Genomic DNA, 22,615 nt, shown 5'->3' on the forward strand with positions numbered 1-22,615 from the left:
GCTTCAGTAAGAATACCTTGTCCTCCCCTCCCCGCAACTCAATTATAATAGGTACCAAACCCTGGACATATGAGCTCATGTACTTGTTCCCAGCTTCCAGGTAACACATTCCAGCTGCTGTCAAACTGAAGTCTCAGTTTACTCACATGTAGAATGAACATTCATTTTCAATATATTGGAAAGATCTACACAGGAAAGGTTGCAATGTCCCAGCCACTTCAATGTTCTGGATGTTCAAATCTAATGCCACGTACCAAGTTTGTTCAACTGTTTAATCCAGGTCCTCGTACAGGGCTTGTGGTGAGACCAACTCCACCTCCAGGGTGTTCAGTGACAGCCTGGCCTGCACTGACCTTTCTCTTTCCCATAATTTATCCTTTGTCACAATTTAATCTCCCAGCTCAGTTCCATGTCCTCACATGGGCAGGGGATCAGGACTTGTATGGGTTGAGGTAAATTACCAATCTTCAAGGTAAGAATTGGGAGTATTAAGCCAGACTACTGCAAATAATAGTCTGGGGATACTTCTCCAATCCCCTCAGAAATATTCCCATTTTGTTCTGGCTTTCCCCAAGGGAGTATAATCCGAAGGATAGCCTCGGCCAACTAGAACCGAAATTGCATGAGCAATTCTTTCCTGAAGGTGATGGGTCCATATCTAATAGACCCCACACTATTACTAGACTATTATCTCCTTGGACAGATCAAATGCAATATGGCATTAGTTAGTTAGTGTGTCAAGTCAGTGCTACCATTGTTTAGGTGTCATGAGTGCAAGCATCATCTTAGCAATGCCCAATACTAATACGCCCTCAGCACTGACCAATATTTGTGTGTGATCCAACCATACCCAGCCAAGCATCACAGGATAGCATAGCTTTGCCTTGCTCATCTATCTGGTTCTGAATAACGCAGAAATCAGTTCAGTTATTCTTTATGGGTGAATTTTGCATATTCAAGATAAATTTGGCAAGTTACAGTAAAGATTTTGGGCAACAAGCCTTTTATTCAATTATTGTGAACAGACAAGTATTTGTTACATCATATTCAAAGTTTCTTGCATGCTGACTCAACTATGCAAACTAATTTGTTTTGATGAAAGCAATGTACTTCATATGTGAGTGCTGAAAGGAGTATCGTACTACCACAACCTGTGGTAAATGTTACTCAGTGTAAAATTCCAAAATCTAGCCTCATCTACCCTAATTTTCTTTTGTTTTTGTCCACTTTCTTTGTCATATGATAGCACTGCTGGCTAATTTTGTGCACTGTCGGCTAATTTTGTGCACTGTCGATGACCATACTAAGGGGAAAGAATTTCACTATCCTTTTTTGTACACCTGCCCTGAAGAGGGCAACCCATTATTCAATTTTTTTTGGGAGGTTCCCTACTTGGCTCAGATTGCTTCAGAAACCGGACTACTAAAGTCCAGACTGGTTGGTTTTGGTAACAGCATCAGAACTAACTAACCTACTCCTGACGTGAGTTGGAAACTTGCCCAAGGCTGAAAGAATTTAGTGGTGGTGCAGGTCCTAGGGTTTTATACAGTATCGAAATAAGAGATAACATGCAAACTAATCATCTTTAACAATATGTCAAATCTTTCAGTAAATGCAGACACAACAACTTGCATTCATATAGCGCCTTTAACATGGCACTGTCCAAAAGTGCTTCACAGGAGCGTAATCAGACAAAATTTGACACCAAGCCACCGAAGGAAAAAACAGGGCAGCTGACCAAAAGCTTCATCCAAGAGGCAGAAAGGTTCAGGGAGGGCCTAGGCAGCTGAAAGAATTGCTGCCACTACTGGAGCGAAGGAAATCAGAGATGTGCACGAAGCCAGAATTGGAGGAGCGCAGGCATCTCGGAACAATACCATAACATTCAAAAAAAAGCGCGTTAAGCCCACTGATGCAGCCTTAATCCGTAAGCAGAAATACAGGAGATGGTGGTTGTCAAGGGTGTATATTTCTCTCGTGGCCCTCCAAATGTGAATGTTTCTTGAACCACCTGCAATAGATCTTTCATTTGAGTTATTTGTGGTACAAAAGAACTGCTTTATTCTCTACCCCAAGTGTTAGCCTGAGTATTACCTAATCCAGACATCAGCTGGAATACATCTCAGAGAAAGGAGTGCAAATTTGTTCCGATAGCAAACAATTGTACATGTACCAAAGTCTGGAAATGCTCCAGTCTCAATTCCAGACAATTAATATGCTGCCAGGACTGTCCAATATCTATCTGTACATTGTGCAGATTATTTTCTAAGGTGAGCACCCAACCGCTAAGGGCAAGTCAGTTACTCTTACTATCTTGTGACGGTGGGGCTGTAGCAAGAGTTCCTAACAGAAAATTATCATCTCCTGATCCCCATGCAAAAGCCAAATCCAAGACCTGGTTAATCCAGATTGGCCATGACGGGTGTATTTTGCTGGGAGAAGACAGGCTGAGCAGTTTCAGCTGATGTGATTGCAAACAAACTGCCAAGGCCAACTACAATGATAGCTACAAAGTATCCATTGATAGCTTTACACTGGGATTCAGGATCATGCCAGCTATTAGGATCATCGAGCACTATAAACCAATGTAAAGAAATACTTCCTGCTGCCTAATACAGAATAACACCCCCAAGAGTACCAATTTATGCCATGGGAAGTCTTCCCTATTACTTTGTGAAATACACAAACCAGATTTAAGATGAACTTTTAAGTATTATTTAGGAAACTGTATTTGCCCACAGATATTTCTCTTAGCTTGAGTTTCATACTTGTAATGATTTTCCTTCTGTCTCAAAATTCAATAGGAACAGAAGGCCATTCAACTCCTTGAGCCTGTTCTGCCATTCAATTAGATCATGGCTGATCTGTATCTTAACTCCATTTATCGCAGGTTGCAGTAGAGTAGGGCTGTTTCCACCACAGTCTGTCAACCTTGTTACTTGCTACCACAAAGTAGTTGAGGCGAATAGCATAGATGCATTTATGGGGAAGCTGGATAAGTACGTGAGGGAGAAAGGAATAGAAGGATATGCTGATAGGGTTAGATGAAGTAGGGTGGGAGGAGGCTTGCATTTCAGCGAACCGTATTCTCTTGTCCTGCATAGAAAAATAACATGCCTTAATTCTTATTAGTGCTTTCATAGAAACACCAATTTTATTGTAGGTATGCAAATGCTCCACTGCTAGGCTACCCAAGGTGACATCATTGATGGGAAATATCCTCCATTATCCTAGAGCAACTGCATATTAGGAAAGGACATGGATAAGGAGAGGAGGTACAGTATTGCTTTTGATAATTGAACTGGATCTGGTGGTGCAGGCCAGTCTCGTACTAGGTGCAACCCAGCATGCAGCCCCCCCATTTTAAAGCACAGAAATGTGAATGGCAGGGGTGGCAAACTGAGACTTCAAGGAGTTAATGTGGTGGGTAATGGAAGACGAACAGGAAGAGCAGTGCAATGAAGGTAGTGCAGGGCATCCCCTGCAAAACAGATACACCTGCGGTCATCCCCCTGCAAAACAGATACACCGCTTTGGGTACTGTTGAGGGGGATGACTCATCAGGGGAGAGCAGCAGCAGCCAGGTTCATGGCACCTTGGCGGGCTCTGCTGCACAGGAGGGCAGGAAAAAGAGTGGGAGAGCAATAGTGATAAGGGATTCGATTGTAAGGGGAATAGATAGGCACTTCTGTGGCCACAACCGAGACTCCAGGATGGTATGTTGCCTCACTGGTGCAATGGTCAAGGATGTCTCGGAACAGGTGCAGGCCATTCTGAAAAGGGAGGGTGAACAGCCAGTTGTCGTGGTGCATATAGGTACCAATGATATAGGTAAAAAACGGGATGAGGTCCTACGAGACGAATTTAAGGATCTAGGAGCTAAATTAAAAATAGGACCTCAAAAGTAGTAATCTTGGGATTGCTACCAGTGCCACGTGCTAATCGCAGGATAGCTCAGATAAATACGTGGCTTGAGCAGTGGTGCAGCAGGGAGGGATTCAAATTCCTGGGGCATTGGAACCGGTTCTGGGGGAGGTGGGACCAGTACAAACCGGATGGTCTGCACCTAGGCAGGACCAGAACCAGTACAAACCGGATGGTCTGCACCTAGGCAGGAATGGAACCAATGTCCTAGGGGGAGTGTTTGCTAGTGCTGTTGGGGAGGAGTTAAACTAATATGGAAGGGGGATGGGAACTAATGCAGGGAGACAGAGGGAAACAAAATGGAGACAGAAGCAAAAGACAGGAGATGAGTAAAAGTGGAGGGCAGAGAAACACAAGGCAAAAAAACAAAAAGGGCCACTGTGCAGCAAAATTCTAAAGGGTCAAAGTGTAATAAAAAGGCAAGCCTGAAAGCTCGGTGCCTCAATGCAAGGAGTACTCGGAACCCAGGAGAGGGCTCTGAGCTAGTTAGAGTGGGTGAGAGCTCAGATGAACAGGACCCCAAGAAAGAATGCAAAAGGCAGGAGGCAACAGAGCAGAGTAGCACTGGGGTAAGTGTAAACCACAAGGTGATAGGAAGGGACAATATGTATGAATATAAAAAGAGGCTGCAGGAGGGGTCAAAACTAAAAATCATGGTTTAAAAACTAGTATTAAAAACTCTACCTAAATGCACTCAGCATTCAAAATAAAGTAAATGAGTTGACGGCACAAATCATTACAAATGGGTATGATTTGGTGGCCATTACAGAAACGTGGTTGCAGGGTGGCCAAAACTGGGAATTAAATATACAGGGATATCTGACAATTCGGAAGGATAGACAAGAAGGGAAAGGAGGTGGGGTAGCTCTGTTAATAAATCAGGGCAGTTGTGAGAGAAGACATTGGCTCTAATGAACAAAATGTTGAATCATTGTGGATGGAAATTAGAGATAGTAAGGGGAAAAAGTCACTGGTGGGCGTAGTTTATAGGCCCCCAAATAATAACTTCACGGTGGGGCCAACAATAATCAAGGGAATAATGGAGGCATGTGAAAAAGGAACGGCAGTAGTCATGGGGGATTTTAACCTACATATCGATTGGTCAAATCAAATCGCACGGGGTAGCCTGGAGGAGGAATTCATAGAATGCATACGGGATTGTTTCTTAGAACAGTATGTGACAGAACCTACAAGGGAGCAAGCTATCTTAGATCTGGTCCAATGTAATGAGTCAGGAATAATAAACGATCTCCGAGTAAAAGATCCTCTCGGAATGAGTGATCACAGTATGGTTGAATTTGTAATATAGATTGAGGGTGAGGAAGTAGTGTCTCAAACGAGCGTACTATGCTTAAACAAAGGGGACTACAGTGGGATGAGGGCAGAGTTGGCTAAAGTAGACTGGGAACACAGACTAAACGGTGGCACAATTGAGGAACAGTGGAGGACTTTTAAGGAGCTCTTTCATAGTGCTCAACAAAAATATATTCGTGAAAAAGAAGGGCGGTAAGAGAAGGGATAACCAGTCGTGGATAACCAAGGAAATAAAGGAGAGTATCAAATTAAAAACCAATGCGTATAAGGTGGCCAAGATTAGTGGGAAACTAGAAGATTGGGAAAATTTTAAATGACAGCAAAGAATGACTAAGAAAGCAATAAAGAAAGGAAAGATAGATTACGAAAGTAAACTTGCACAAAACATAAAAACAGATAGTAAAAGCTTTGACCGATATATAAAACGGAAGAGAGTGATTAAAGTAAATGTTGGTCCCTTAGATGATGAGAAGGGGGATTTAATAATGGGAAATGGGAAATGTGGAAATGGTTGAGACCTTAAACAATTATTTTGCTTCGGTCTTCACAGTGGAAGACACAAAAACCATGCCAAAAATTGCTGGTCACGGGAATGTGGGAAGGGAGGACCTTGAGACAATCACTATCACTAGGGGGGTAGTGCTGGACAGGCTAATGGGACTCAAGGTAGACAAGTCCCCTGGTCCTGATGAAATGCATCCCAGGGTATTAAAAGAGATGGCAGAAGTTATAGCAGATGCATTCGTTATAATCTACCAAAATTCTCTGGACTCTGGGGAGGTACCAGCGGATTGGAGAGCAGCTAATGTATCGCCTCTGTTTAAAAAAGGGGGCAGGCAAAAGGCAGGTAACTATAGGCCGGTTAGTTTAACATCTGTAGTGGGGAAAATGCTTGAAGCCATCATTAAGGAAGAAATAGCGGGACATCTAGATAGGAATAGTGCAATCAAGCAGACGCAACATGGATTCATGAAGGGGAAATCATGTTTAACTAATTTACTGGAATTCTTTGAGGATATAACGAGCATGGTGGATAGAGGTGTATCGATGGATGTGGTGTATTTAGATTTCCAAAAGGCATTCGATAAGGTGCCACACAAAAGGTTACTGCAGAAGATAAAGGTACGTAGAGTCAGAGGAAATGTATTAGCATGGATCGAGAATTGGCTGGCGAACAGAAAGCAGAGAGTCGGGATAAATGGGTCCTTTTCGGGTTGGAAATTGGTGGTTAGCGGTGTGCCACAGGGATCGGTGCCGGGACCACAACTGTTTACAATATACATAGATGACCTGGAAGAGGGGAGAGTGTAGTGTAACAAAATTTGCAGATGACACAAAGATTAGTGGGAAAGCGGGTTGTGTAGAGGACACAGAGAGGCTGCAAAGAGATTTAGATAGGTTAAGCGAATGGGCTAAGGTTTGGCAGATGGAATACAATGTCGGAAAGTGAGAGGTCAGGTCATCCACCTTGGAAAAAAAAACAGTAAAAGGGAATATTATTTGAATGGGGAGAAATTACAACATGCTGCGGTGCAGAGGGAACCTCATGTCCTTGTGCACGAATCCAAAAGTTAGTTTGCAGGTGCAGCAGGTAATCAGGAAGGTGAATGGAATGTTGGCCTTCATTGCGAGAGGGATGAAGTACAAAAGCAGGGAGGTCCTGCTGCAACTGTACAGGGTATTGGTGAGGCCGCACCTGGAGTACTGCGTGCAGTTTTGGTCACCTTACTTAAGGAAAGATATACTAGCCTTGGAGGGGGTACAGAGACGATTCACTAGGCTGATTCCGGAGATGAGGGGGTTACCTTATGATGATAGATTGAGTAGACTGGGTCTTTACTCGTTGGAGTTCAGAAGGATGAGGGGTGATCTTATAGAAACATTTAAAATAATGAAAGGGATAGACAAGATAGAGGCAGAGAGGTTGTTTCCACTGGTCGGGGAGACTAGAACTAGGGGGCACAGCCTCAAAATACGGGGGAGCCAATTTAAAACCGAGTTGAGAAGGAATTTCTTCTCCCAGAGGGTTGTGAATCTGTGGAATTCTCTGCCCAAGGAAGCAGTTGAGGCTAGCTCATTGAATGTATTCAAATCAGAGAGATAGATTTTTAACCAATAAGGTAATTAAGGGTTATGGGGAGAGGGCGGGTAAATGGAGCTCGAGTCCACGGCCAAATCAGCCATGATCTTTTTGAATGGCGGAGCAGGCTCGAGGGGCTAGATGGCCTACTCCTGTTCCTAATTCTTATGTTCTTATGTAACATTGAGTGAGGACAGGAGTGCAGCAAAATCAGAGGAGAGGGAGCTTGGAGAATCTAGGCAATGGTTGATCTCAGAGATTGAGTCACTGCTCAGTGCAGAGCTTGATTAAGTGTTGGGAGAGTGGAGATTTTAAGCTAGGAAGTTGCATGGGGATTTGGGAGGGCGGTGTTTGAATAGGACGGGGAGAAATGGAAAGGGTGGTAGTGGACAGTGCTACACAGTATACTTTGAGAACTGATTTGTGCAACCTATTAAGCAAATTTAGCTATTTCACTGGTTGAGTTTGCTTATAATTAATGCTGAATCAGTTCTAATTTAAGTAATGAATGCCCTGGTGGAAATTAAGTTCTCATTCATCAAATCAGTGCCATTAAACAACTGCACTCCATACAAATTAAACTGCACAGGGAACTAAAAGATGCCAGATAAGATTTGTTGCATACAACCATATGGAGAGGAGCAGAAAAGATCATCAGGCCCACCAGTTAACCCATTCAACAATGTTTACCGCTTATGCTTATGGGAACAAAATAATAGAAACATTTCTGGGAAATTCCTTCAGAGCATTCCAGGGTAAACAAACAAGCTCCAAGTGACGTCACAGGATAGATATAAATGAAATGTCCCAAATAAACATTTGTGAATAAAAACAAAACTTTTATCTTAAATAGGTGAGGAAGAACTTACAATGTGAGCACATTTCCAGGGGATAGCTCGCTTCATTTCCCTGAAATGAAAGAAGACAGTTCATAATTAAACCCAGAAACAAACAGCAATATATTACAGCAGTATATTTGTAAGATTGAGGTTTTATACGCATTTCCTACTCCACAATTTAAACAAACTTTTCAGTAAACACTGCACACCATGCAAACTTGGGGACTTCTAAAGCATAATTTGTTTGTACATTAGCGATCAAACTTGCTTATCTCCAACACACAAGTACTTCACAACTACATACCTTTATACAAAAGATAACAAGCTTCAAGATAAATCATCTTTAAGTACGCCATGCCTCTGAATTTACAGCATTTAAAAATAAAACCTTATTCTCTTTCCCATTCTATTTAAATTCTTCACATCCGACTATTTTTTGTTGCACTGCATCATGAAGTACAACAACTTGCATTTATATTAACGTAGAAAAACATCCCAAGGTGCTTCACATGAGCATTAACAAAATTTGGTACAAAGCCACAGAATCAGCTATTAGAACAGATGGAGGTAAGTTTTAAGGAGCATCTTAAAAGGAGGAAAGTGAGGCGGAGGGGTTTAGGGCAGAAATTCCAGAGCTTAGGGCCTGGGCAGCTGAAGGCACGACTACCAATGGTGAAGCAATTAAAATCAGGGGGTATGGAAGAGGCCAGAATTGGAGGAGTGCAGAGATCTGAGGTTGTCGGGCTGGAGAAAGTTACAAATAGGGAGGGGCGAGGCCACAGAGGGATTCAAAAACGATGAGAATTTTTTAAAAATTGAGGCGTTGCCAGAGCGGGACCCAATGTAGATCAGTGATGGGTGAACAGGACTTGGTACAAGTTAGGATATGGGCAGCAGAGTTTTGGATGAGCTCAAGTTTTGAATGGTGGATGATGGGAGGCTGGCCAGGAGAGCATTGGAATGGTCAAGGCTAGAGGTAACAACAGCATGGATGAAGGTTTCAGCAGATGCTGAGGCAGGGGCAGAAACTGGTGACGTGAGAGAGATGGAAGTAGGCGGTCTGGGTGATGGCGTGGACATGTGGTCAGATGCTCATCTCGGGGTCAAATGCAACACCAATATTTTGAACGGTCTGGTTCAGCCTCAGACAGAATGTTTACAGAAGCCATTGGAATGGGAAGCATTAGTGAGTGAGTCAAACCTGCAACAGTGAAGTAAAGTAAAACTTTAGTTATTTGCTTTGGCACTATCTAAAGATTAGAATCCACTAACACAGAAATTAGAATGCTCACTGCTGTCCTGCAATTGCATTTGTACCAGTGAGTCAATAGACATATAGTTAGATTACGTCCCTCTTCGCTGACGTCACCCTCCTGCACCAGCTCACGCTGTACCTTGCAGTGGCATGCTACCACACTGCCCATGGCCACTGCTCGACGCTCCTTTTATGGCCCCAATCTGCCACTGACAGTCTCTTGCAGGTCGGGGCCGTCCCACCATCAAGGTCCAGGTCGGTGATTGAAGCGTAGGTAGGTACAGCAGGAGCGGCGAAAGATTGTAGAGGGACGTGATCGGGGCCCAGGAGAGGCGCAAGTTCGGGGCCAGAAGAGGAGAGGGGCCCAGGGGCAGCACGGGCCAGCCCACACTGCGATGTGCGCGCGCACTAGGTCCGTGCAGCAGAGCTGGTCTTCAGTTGTCTTGGGTAATCCTTGCCACTGGACCAAGACCTAGCTCTGTCAAGCCCGTGTGATGGCTGGCAGCGGCCACCACACTATAAAAAAATCCATTCACAGGCAACTTCCACTCTTCAAGATGTACTTTGGGAACTGGAATATTAGGTCCTTCATTGAAACACCTGTGAACTCATCCCTTTTTGGCGTGGAAGCAAGTCATCCTTGTTTCGAGGGACTGTCTATGATGATGATTTAGATTATGCAGTTATTGCTTTAAAGTTTCCTTGAAAATAGCTCAATCTCTGCATTCAAACAGGGATTGAGATCCTACAGATTTCCTCAAGAAATGTGCAATTCTGGTTATGTTATGCCAGTTGAACATGTGAAAAAGGGTGAGGGATGACCATTGTATCCATTAATAGTCACGCCATTCAACAGATCTTCCTGACCTCGAGTAATGCGATGTCCTGGGAAAGGCAAAGAAAAGGTGGCCGATTTCAGGAAAATCGTTCCCAGTTCATTTCCCACATTACAACAGTGACTACCCTCCAAAAGTACTTCATTGGCTGTAAAGTGCTTTGAGACATCCAGTGGTCGTGAAAAGTGCTATATAAATGCAAGTCTTTCTTTTTTCTAAAGGTAATCAAGCAAAATTCAGTAAACCATGATTACCCATGGCATTCCACACTCAGGAATGTGTGCCTTATTAAAAGGACTCTAGGGTATCCATACTTGCCAAATCTTCCATAGCCCATTCTAAAAGGGAACAGCCTTCATAAGAAATATCTATTACATAGTTACATAGTATTTACAGCACAGAAATCGGCCATTCAGCCCAACTGGTCTGTACCAGTGATTAATACTCCACAGGAGCCTCCTCTACCCTATTACACACAGGCCAACATCCCCAGCATCGAAGCAATGACCACGCTCGTTAGCTCCGTTGGACAGGCCATATCGTCCGCATGCCTGACACGGGACTCCCAAAACAAGTGCTCTACTCGGAGCTTCGACACGGCAAACGAGCCCCAAGTGGGCAGAGGAATCGCTTCAAGGACACCCTCAAAGTCTCTTTGAAAAAGTGCAACATCCCCACCAACACCTGGAAATCCTTGGCCCAAGACAGCTCAAAGTGGAGGAAAAGCATCTGGGAAGGCGGCGCCGGGAGCAAGCTGAAGCCAAGCGTAGACAACGGAAGGAGCACACGGCAACCCAAGCACCCCACCCACCCGTTCCTTCAATCACCGTCTGCCCCACCTGTGACAGAGACTGTACTTGACCTGTGAATGAACTGTACAGTCACCTGAGAACTCATTTTTAGTGTGGAAGCAAATCATCCTCGACTCCGAGGGACTGCCTAAGAGAAGGAAGACTAATTTTCCTCCCACCAAAATGCACCTCCGCGCACTTATTTATATTGAAATAAATTTGCCATTATATACACCCATTCTGCAAGTTTATTAAGCTCTTTTTGTATTTTGTCGCAGTCATCCTCTATATTAATTATACTCATCAATTTTTTGTAATCTGTAAATTTTGATACTGCATTTCCTATTCCGGAGCCCAAATCATTTATGTAAATGGTGAACAGTAATCCCTACAGTACCGATATCTAACCAGATTCTCTGCTTACATATTTTATATGCATCTCCTCTAGTCCTGCTATTGCTATTCAATTCCCAATATCTGTCCAATTCCATTGCATCCAATCCTTTTATAATTTTTAAAAACTCTACATCTTAAATCTCATACCTACCCTCGTAACAGAGATCTGAGTTTACTTACAATAGCTTTCCTCTGCTCCCAATCTGCAGCTTCAATGTCCATAGTTAAATTTAGGGATCAAAACTGGACAATATGCAGATGAACCTGAGCCTTATAAATAATCAACACATAGTCATCTTCATTTTGCAAACTGATGACCTAGCAACACTCCATAGAATTATATTTGCTGTTGCTATCTCAGTCTGATGTACAAGGTCTGAGCAGTGCTTAGCACTTTAGACAATAGGAGATTGCACCAAAACTAAGGTGCGGCGAGGAGAGCAATTTCACACACAAACAGCTCCAAGCAACTACAGTTCAGAGAATGAAAAGGCAAAATTTTCTATGTGGAGAATAAACTTATTTCAATCAGACTACATCTAGCACACAAACTTGCTGGTAAAATGCTGCACTGTACTGCTGCCACTGACTAGCAGCCCTGAGTTCATCAACATGGTGAACAGTGCTGCCTCTGGAGACACCAAGACCCACTAAGCAAATATTTCATTACAAGTCTGGATGCAGCGAGATTCACTTTTGGCATCAAAAGCACAATATTCCCCAGCTGTGCCACTAATCTTAACATAACCATCATCATAGGCAGTCCCTCGAAATCGAGGAAGACTTGCTTCCACTCTAAAAGCGAGTTCTCGGGTGCCTGTATATTCCAATGCAGGAAAGACAGTCTCCGACAGGTGGGACAGAATGGTTGAAAGAAAGGGTGGGTGGAGAGTCTGGTTTGCCGCACCCTCCTTCCACTGTCTGCGCTTGGTTGCTGCATGCTTTCGCCAACGAAACTAGGTGCTCAGCACCCTTCTGGATGCTCTTCCTCCAATTTGGGTGGACTTGGGCCAGGGATTCCCAGGTGCCAGTGGGGATGCTGCACTTTATTAAGGAGGCTTTGAGTGTGCCCTTGAAGCGTTTCCTCTGCCCACCTGGGGCTCACTTGCCGTGTAGGAGTTCCGATTGGAAGCGACGCAGGTTGAACAAGTTCCGATTGGTTCTATAGTTTTGTTCCACTCCAGAGTGAGCTTGTTAAGAGTGAGATGGAGCATTGCAGCAAAGATGATCGAGAAGAGCGTTGGTGCGATAAATCAGCCCTGCTTGACCCCGGTCCGAACGTGGATTGGGTCTGTGGTGGATTCACTGGTTAAGATTACGGCTTGCATGTCGTCATAGAGCAGGCGGAGGATGGTGACAAACTTTTGGGGGCAGCCGAAACGCAAGAGGACGTTCCACAGTCCCTCACAGTTGACTGTGTCAAATGCCTTTGTGAGGTCAAAGGTGGCCATGCACGTACAAGAGTTGGTGCTGTTCCCTGCATTTCTCTTGGTGCGGTGAAGATCATGTCCGTTGTACCCCTTACTGGACAGAATCCGCATTGTGACTCTGGGAGGAGCTCTTCAGCCAGAGGGAGAAGACGGTTGAGGAGGATTCTTGCGATGACTTTCCCAGTGGACGACAGCAGGGAGATTCCTCTGTAGTTGCCGCAGTCAGACTTGTCCCCTTTTTTGAAGATGGTCACGATTACGGCATCTCAGATCTCCTGGTATGCTCTCCTCCTTCCAGATAAGAGAGAGATGAGGTTGTGCATTTGTGCCAATAGTGCTACTCTGCCATACTTTAGTGCCTCAGCGGGGATTCCATCTGCTCCTGATGCCTTGTTGTTCTTGAGCTGATGGATAGCCTTTTCTACCTCATGCAGGGCTAGGGTTTTGCTGAGATGGTAGCGGGTACCATGCTGCGGGATGGAGTCGAGGACACTCATGTCGAAGGCAGAGACTCGGTTAAGGAGATCTTCGAAGTGCTCCTTCCAGCGGGCCCCGACTGCCTCGATGTCCTTAATGAGTGCATCTCTATTCTTGGCCCGCAGTGGGATGGGGCCTTGGGTGCTTGGGCCGTAGGTGGTCTTGACTGCGCTGAAGAATACTCGCACGTCATGGTTACATAAGAAATAAGAACACAGGGCCAAAATTTGGCCAGGAGTTGCTCCGTGCAACTTGATTTTTTTTGGGGAGTATCTTAAAATTCGCAATTCTGCACATTTAATTTGCGCCAGTGTAAGTGAGTGAGTTAGGATTTTTTTTTTAAGTTTAGTTTTTTTTCCAAAAGGGGGCGCTACCAGCCACCTACGCCGGTTTTGGCCATTTAAGCTAGTATGGACAGCTAATAGTTGCTCCAAACTAACTTAGGCCAGCGTATGTGGCCACTTGTAGACCGCACATAAAACCCGCGGAGAGTTAAGAAATCAGCGCAGGTAAGTACATTTAAAGCACCAAGCACTAAAAGCACAAAAATAAGCATTCAGTAATAAAAAAATACAAGGAAGCTGAGAGAATCTGCACCTAGCACCAAGACTTACCAAAACACTAAACAAAGCACAAAAAGTAATAAGCAATTAATTAATAAAAAATAGAAGGAACCCTGCACCGAAAGCACCAAGACCAAAGTAATAAGCAATCAATAACAAATAAAAAAATAATAGTCCTACTTTTATGTGAAGGGAAGGCAGCGGGCCACCGATGAGGGAGCCCATTTGACCAGGGATAGGGGCCCCTCCCACACAGCCTGCAGAACACACTCAGATTCTGGGGGCAAGGAGCTACTGTGCATGCGCGCACACTCTAGCGCGCATGTGCAGAGGTACCGGCATTATTTTCAGCGCCAGGACCTGGCTCCGCCCCCGAATTCAGTTGCCACACTCCGTCACCATCGAGGAGAGGCTGGGGAGCAGCCAAACTCAGTCTGAAGATTTTTGCCGCCCTTGGAGTTCTACAAAAGCGGCACACCTCTGGTGAGTGCACCAGAAATCTGTACTGGCCAAATTTGGGCCCATAAGAAATAGGAGCAAGGGTAGGCCATATGGTCTGCTCTGCCATTTAATACGATCATGGCTGATCCGATCATGGACTCTGGTCCACTTCCCTGCCTAAAAGAAACTGAGTCTATCTCTGTCTTAAATGTATTCAATGTCCCAGCTGCCACAGCTCTCTGAGGCAGCAAATTCCACAGATTTACAACCCTCAGAAAAGAAATTCCTCCTCACCTCATTTTTAAATGGGCAGTTCCTTATTCTAAGATTATATCCCCTAGTTCTAGTTGGTTGTCAGCCAGCTGCTGGATCTCCTGTGCTGCTGTTCTTTAGGTCACGGGTTTTTTGTTGAACCTCAGCCTTTGGCTGCCTGTAGAGCTGCTTTAAGTTCAGAAATGCCTTGCGCTTGCGGTTTATTAGCTCCAGGATCTCCTGGTGGTTCTCATCAAACCAGTCTTGGTGTTTCCTGGTTGAGTGACAGCGCGTCTCTTCGCAGGCGCTGGTTATGGAGGCCTTGAGGGCACTCTGCATCTCGGGGTCAGAGGGTCACCAGTTTGGCAGTGAAGCACTGGCTGTATAGGGCTTTCTTAACTGGGTGCCCCGGCATTGATATTTCGGCGGCATTGTTTCTGTTGCCGTCACTGCTTTGGTGTTAATGACGGAGCGGATTAGGCGGTGGTCCATCCACCAGTCGTCGGCTCCTGTCGGTGTGTGATGCGCAGGTCCTTGTGGTCCCTCGCTTGGACAATGACGTAGTTGAGCAGATGCCAGTGCTTGGAGCGAGGGTGTTGCCATGATGCCTTGTACTTGCCCCTCTGATGGAACAAGGTGTTGGTGATGACCAGGTGTAACCACCACCTTGTTCTTTGAGCTGGCCTTCCCCTGCCCGCCGGGTCTCACTTAGGGCACAGCATAACCACACCTCCGCCAAGCTGTCTTACATGACAACAGCTAACACAAATGCAGATGACCAGACTAGAGACCCCCTAGTTCCTGACTGATCTATCAAATATTCCCCTGTGGTGTACAACATTTTTCTGGGTGTTGTCGAAGGTTAGTCTAAAGAAAAGTATGGGAACACTGAACTAGCTCTGCTATTGCCAAATATTGGATGTTCTATTGTACAGCTAATTATTATTCAGTTAATTTCTATTTACAGGTTACCACACAGCTCCAATCAATAGTCTGAATTCTAAAACAAGACAAGTGATTAAGCAGGCAATATATGCACAGCTAAGATTAGATTATGGCAGTGATTTTCATGACAGAATAAGCAGGAAATGAAAATGTTTTTTGAATACCTGGAGACACATGTGCAATTGAGTCGAATGACAAATCAAAATAGCACGTGACAAAACATCAAACTACATATTCTCACCTCACCATATAGATAGACATCTGGAAAAAAATAGGGATCATAGAAGTAGCTGTATGGATGCTTAAACTTACGAGAGAACTGTAAGACCTGTGATGTTATTGGTACAACAATATTAGTTTCTATCCCAACTGAATACAATGCTGCAATATGATTTGAAAAGCTGCAGTTTCAGCCAGTAGTTGCATTTCTGTGGGATCTTTGTTTATCTATATTTAAATGATTCCATATTTAAATTGCCTAATTAAGTCATTGAGAAAAGATGACGACATTTGATCTTTTCCAGTAACAGATTTAATGTAGATAGATACTTTAATCAAATCTATACTCACTCAGTTGGCAAAATAAATATGAATACATAGGAGGATCACAGGTGGGGAGGGAAATGCAGGAAAGGAGAAAATAAAAATATGTTCAGTTGAGCACAAAGAAACAAGGGAGAAAACCCAACTACAGGTGAAGAAAGCACCTTTCACATCCTCAGGAAGTGTCAAAATATTTTACAATCAATTGCACAGTCACGGTTTACATACCCAAACACATCAATATGCACACAGCAAAATCCCCAAAACAGCAAATGAATGAATGACCAGATAATCTGTTTTTGATACTGTTGGTTGAAGAAATCTGCCGGTATCCCCCCTCTCCTCAAAAAAACTCCCACAACCGCCCCACCCCCTGTCCTTGCAAACTATCGCCCCATCTCCAACCACTCTTTCTTCTCCAAAGTCCTTGAACATGTTGCCACTTCCCAAATCAGTGCCCATCTTTCCCGCAATACCACATTTGATTCCCTCCAATCCAGTTTCCGCACCTGTCACAGTACCGAAATGGCACTCAAATTACATCCTTTGTGACTGTGACAAAGGCAAACGATCCCTCCTCGTCCTTCTCGACTTGTCTGCAGCCTTTGATACGGTTGACCACTCTATCCTTCTCCCGACGCCTCTCCACTGTCATCCAACTGGGTGGGACTGCACTTGCCTGGTTCCATTTTTATCCATCTAATCATAGCCAGAGAATCACCAGCAACGACTTCTCTCCCCGCCCCCTGCATCTTTACTTCTGGTGTCCCCCAAAGATCTATCCTTAATCCCCTCTTATTTCTCATCTACATGTTGCCCCTTGGCAACATCATCCGAAAACACAGCATCAGTTTCCACATGTACGCTGATGACACCCAGCTCTACTTCACAACCACTTCTCTCGACCTCTCTAAATTGTCAGACTGCTTGTCCGACATCCAGTTCTGGTTAAGCAGAAATTTTCTCCAATTAAATATTGGGAAGACTGAAGCCATTGTTTTCAGTCCCCGCCACAAACTCCGTTCCCTAGCCAATGACTCCATCCCTCTCCCCAACTTCTGTCTGAGGTTGAACCAGACTGTTTGCAACCTTGGTGTTATATTTGACCACATAACCACAGCATAACCAAGACCACCTATTTCAACCTCCATAACGTCGCCCGTCTCCGCCCTTGCCTCAGCTCATCCACTGCTGAAGCCCTCATTCATGTCTTTGTTACCTCTAGACTTGACTACTCAAACACACTCATGGCTGGCCTCCCATATTCTACCCTACGTAAACTAGAGTTGATCCAAAACTCGGCTGCCCGTGTCCTAACTCACACCAAGTGCCGCTCACCCATCACCCCTGTGCTCGCTGAGCTACACTGGCTCCTGATTAGGCAAGCGCCTCAATTTCAAAATTCTCATCCTTGTTTACAAATCCCTCCATCATTTAAAAACAACTTAAAGATATCAACATTTGGAGCAAGGATTTCTATATATTTAAAGCAGAGTGATCTTGTGCTGTTAATTAAATTTTTCATACTATTTTCTAAGTGCTACAATAATGTCCAGAAAAGTGTTTTGTGCGCAACTGAAATGAGGCCGAACCAATTCAAATTGAATTATAAAGTAATTTATGACTGATACACGTTTAATTTTTAAAAAGCCCCAAAATAATTGTATTAGCATCGACAGTTGGAGTCAAGCACCTGGGAGATTAAAGCAAGGACTGAATAACAACTGTTAATAATTGGAATCAATTTAAATGCGGTATTTAATTGGTCACAAATATTTCAATTCCACCAGTATAACATTTAAAAGAATGCACTCCGATGAGGCCCAATTGTTCCATTTTTTCAGCATTTGTCTGAAAAGTTTAAAAATGCAAGAGTTTTTCCACACTTCTGGGACTAGGCCCAAAACACCACCATTTTGTCCTCACTCAACCTCACTCCCCAAGTCATTGTGGATGTATTGGTTGTAATTTACCAAAATTCCCTGGATTCTGGGGAGGTCCCAGCAGATTGGAAAACTGCAAATGTAACGCCCCTATTTAAAAAAGGAGGCAGACAAAAAGTAGGAAACTATAAACCAGTTAGCCTAACATCTGTGGTTGGGAAAATGTTGGAGTCCATTATTAAAGAAGCAGTAGCAGAACATTTGGAAAAGCAAAATTCGGTCAGGCAGAATCAGCATGGATTTTTATGAAGGGCAAGTCATGTTTGACAAATTTGCTGGAGATCTTTGAGGATGTAACGAACAGGGTGGATAAAGGGGAACCAGTGGATGTGGTGTATTTGGACTTCCAGAAGGCATTTGACAAGGTGCCACATAAAAGGTTACTACTGCACAAGATAAAAGTTCATGGGGTTGGGGGTAATATATTAGCATGGATAGAGGATTGGCTAACTAACAGAGAACAGAGAGTCAGGATAAATGGTTAATTCTCTGGTTGGCAACCAGTAACGAGTGGGGTGCCGCAGGGATCAGTGCTGGGAGCCCAACTATTTACAATCTATATTAACGACTTGGAAGAAGGGACTGAGTGTAACATAGCCAAGTTTGCTAATGATACAAAGATGGGAGGAAAAGCAATGAGGGAGGAGGACACACAAATCTGCAAAAGGACATAGACAGGCTAAATGAGTGGGCAAAAATTTGGCAGATAGAGTATAATGTTGGAAAGAGAGAGGTCATGCACATTGGCAGAAAAAAATCAAAGAGCAAGTTATTATTTAAATGGAGAAAGATTGCAAAGTGCCACAATACAGCGGGATCTGAGGGTACTTGTGCATGAAACATAAAAGGATAGTATGCAGGTACAGCAAGTGATCAGGAAGGCCAATAGTATCTTGGCCTTTATTGCAAAGGGGATGGAGTATAAAAGCAGAGTATAAAAGCAGAGAAGTCTTGCTACAGCTATATAAGGTATTGTTGAGGCCACACCTGGAATAATGCGTGCAGTTTTGGTTTCCATATTTACGAAAGGATATACTTGCGCTGGAGGCAGTGCAGAGAAGGTTCACTAGGTTGATTCCGGGGATGAGGGGGTTGACTGATGAGGAAAGGTTGAGTAGGTTGGGCCTCTACTCATTGGAATTCAGAAGGAGAGGTGATCTTATCGAGACATATAAGATTATGAGGGGGCTTGACAGGGTGGATGCAGAGTGGATGTTTCCACTGATGGGGGGAGATTCGAACTAGAGGGCACGATCTTAGAATAAGGGGCCGCCCATTTAAAACACATCATGAGAAATTTCTTCTCTCAGGAGGGTTGTGAATCTGTGGAATTCGCTGCCTCAGAGAGCTGTGGAAGCTGGGACACTGAATAAATTTAAGACAGAAATAGACGGTTTCTAAATTGATAAGGATATAAGGGGTTATGGGGAGCGGGCAGGGAAGTGGAGCTGAATCCAAGATCAGATCAGCCATGATCTTATTGAATGGCGGGGCTGGCTCGAGGGACCGTATGGCCTACTCCTGTTCCACGTTCTTATGTCAACTCTTCCAGTCATGGTTTTGCATCATGAGGCCTTGCCACCTTCAAAGTCTCGATTAAACCTCATCTCTGATCACTTCCTCATCTCCCTGTCCACTTCTAAACCCACTCTGCCCATACCATCCATCATGATTTTTTTTTTTGACAGCTTCACCAATACACACACTTAAACCCCCTAACTACCTCTCTTTTAGTCCTCCACCTGCTACAATAACACTCCTCATCTCAATAACACTCATCTGATCAACAGCTTCCTTAGTTTTGCCTTTGATGCTGTGAAGTTCCAGTCTCCCGCCCCAGCACAGTTCCCATCCAGCTTCATAACCTTAAGTCTGAGGGCCACAGACTTGAGCACATTCTACTACTCCAGGATGATGCTGCGGTTCTTGCCTTCAACACCTTACCTCATCCCATTCACCCACACATTAAAGACAGAAAAACAAGGTTTATGAATTTTCTCAACTTAGTGACTACTTATGTATCAGCCTCAGTCAAATCTTCCCCCATTGCTGATCCACACTACACCTCCGCCCACTCTATAGCTTCTCTTTAACTTAACCTCAAGCTCTCCAAACTCAATCGCTTATACAAAACACAACTTTCAATCATTCAACATTTATTGTCCCAATGCAAAGAGACCATTTATTTCCCCTTCTAAACTCCTCCTTCCCTCCATTCTTCAGCAACTGCCATATCTCGAAGCTACCATAACTTTCTATGGTCCTTGAATGTGTCATCACTTTTGATTTGTGCGCCCTTCCCCTATATTTTATTTGAATCCATTCAACCTGACTTCCACCCCCAAAACCACCTCATTAATCACACACTCTACCATGGCAACCTTTAACCTCCCCACAGCATTCAACACAGTCGATCACTCTATTCTCTTACACCACCTCTCCACCCGCATAATGTCTCACATTCTTGTACCCAGTCACTTCTAAAACTTACATTTATATAGTGCATTTATATAGCACCTTTAATGCAAACAAAACGACCAGGTATTTCACAGAGGCATAATCAGAAAAAAATGGATGGCAAGACAAGATGGAACTATTCGGAGAGGGTAACCAAAAGCGGTCAAAGAAGTGAATTTTTAGGAGGAGGTTTTTGAAAAAAGGAGAGGAAGATGTAGAGGCAGAGTGGCTTTGATGGGAATTTCTGAATGTGCAGTCTAGGCATCTGATGACAGGATCACCAACGGTAGAGTTGCATCAGAAACAACAGAACGAAGAGATGGCAGGGCAGGGTGGGGGAGGTGGGAAAGAGGAGGGGGAGAGAGGAGAGCAGGTCTGTAAGAGGTTACAAAGATAAGAAGGGGCAAGGCCAAGATGAGAATTTTAAATTGCAGGCGATAATGACCAGCAGCCAATGTAGGTTAGTAAGGACAGGAGCGATTGATGAACATTATTTGGTGCAGGATAGAATATGGGCGTTAAGAGTTTTGGATAAGCTGAAGTTTACAAAGCGTGGAGAACGAGGGGCTGGCTAGGACACCATAGTAATAGTCGAATCTGGACGTGACAAAAGCCTGGATGAAGATTTCAGCAGCAGCTGGGCTGCTGTAAGGGCAGAGGCAGGTGGTGTATGGAGGTGGATGTAATCCACAGTTGCAAACAATCTGACTCAGTTGGAAACTGTGGCCAGAGACACTGGCCCAGATTTTAGAGTCAGCGGCAAAAGGACGGCACTCGCCGCTGACCTCGAAGAAAGCTGACCATAAAGATTTAGTTGACTCTGTGGCGTCAATTTCTCCTACTCCACCTGACTTTCAATCTGGCACCATCCAGCAACAGTGAAGTCATCAATCAGGCTGATCAGCCAATCAAATTGAAGAGTTCTCAGACAACAATCCAGGAAATTTTAAAAAAGCACAGATCATTCACTTTTTAATTATTTTACAGAAAGCGATAGAGATTGGGACATATACATGGTAGAGGTAGAACCTGTAATATCAAACAACTTATAAAAAAATTCCATTTTTTTTTTAACAGAATGGAGGGAATGACACTTCACACTCAAAATTCATTTTTCAGGGCCAGTGAGGATTTTCAACAGTAATTATGACTTAGTACTCCATTAAAAACTTAGTTGCACCTCATTCAACAAGGTTTAACTTTTTCAATGGTTTTTACAACGAGAATAGGGCGTAAAAAGTTGAAGTTCACGTCAATTCATGATTCTGTGTTGATTGCATCTGCCAAGACTGCAACAGTGCACCATTTGGAAGAGCAGGGTAGCAACTTTCGGATTTCCGCATTTAATTAGGCTGGGCATGTGCAGACGTTAAGTTACTGACAATTTTACAGAGTAATGATGGCGACACAACCACAAATTCCAGGCCAATAGCTTATGTCTTCCCAATGTTTAACTGGAAGAAACTGTGGCTCAACCAAGTCAATATACTCGAGTTGTACCCATGCTCCCTTCCTCTGCTCATCTATATGCTGCCCCAAGGCAACATTATCTTTACAAATGAAATCAGTTTCCATGTGTGTGTTGATGATACCCAGCTATATTTAACACCGCCTTAACCATCTGTGCTTCATGAGAGATTGTTTGTCTGGCAAAGTCACGGATAAGCCAGAATAAGGTGCCACATAAAAGTTTACTGCACAAGATAAAAGTTCACGGGGTAGGGGGTAATATATTAGCATGGAGAGAGAATTGGCTGGCTAACAGAAAACAGTCGGGATAAATGGGTCATTTTCCGGTTAGCAAACAGTGACTAATGGGGGGGCCGCAGGGATCGGTGCTAGGTCCTCAACTATTTACAATCCATATTAAGGACTTAGATGAAGGGACCGAGTATAATGTAGCCAAGTTTGCTGATGATACAAAGTTGGGTGTGAAAGCAAGTTGTGAGGACACAAAAAATCTGCAGAGGGATACAGACAGATTAAGGTGAGTGGGCAAAAATCTGACAGATGGAGTATAATGTGGGAAAATGTGAGGTTATCCACTTTGGCAGTAAAAATAGAAAAGCACATTACAATTTAAATGGAAAAAAATTGCTAAGTGTTGCAGCACAGAGGGACCTGGGGGC

The 22,615-nt window shown here is 43.9% G+C and overlaps 1 protein-coding gene across 1 annotated transcript in view; it reads right to left on the reverse strand.

Annotated features, from left to right (window-relative positions):
• The window catches only part of LOC139273209 (calcineurin subunit B type 1), a 108,101-nt gene that overhangs the window by 72,314 nt on the left and 13,172 nt on the right, over window positions 1-22,615 (reverse strand). The window contains exon 2 of the mRNA XM_070889802.1: window positions 8,188-8,227. Coding sequence (XP_070745903.1) covers window positions 8,188-8,227 — 40 coding nt within the window. The remainder of the gene's footprint in view (window positions 1-8,187; window positions 8,228-22,615) is intronic.

This window comes from Pristiophorus japonicus, chromosome 9, assembly GCF_044704955.1.
Source record: "Pristiophorus japonicus isolate sPriJap1 chromosome 9, sPriJap1.hap1, whole genome shotgun sequence".
In the NCBI taxonomy this organism is placed as follows: domain Eukaryota; kingdom Metazoa; phylum Chordata; class Chondrichthyes; family Pristiophoridae; genus Pristiophorus; species Pristiophorus japonicus.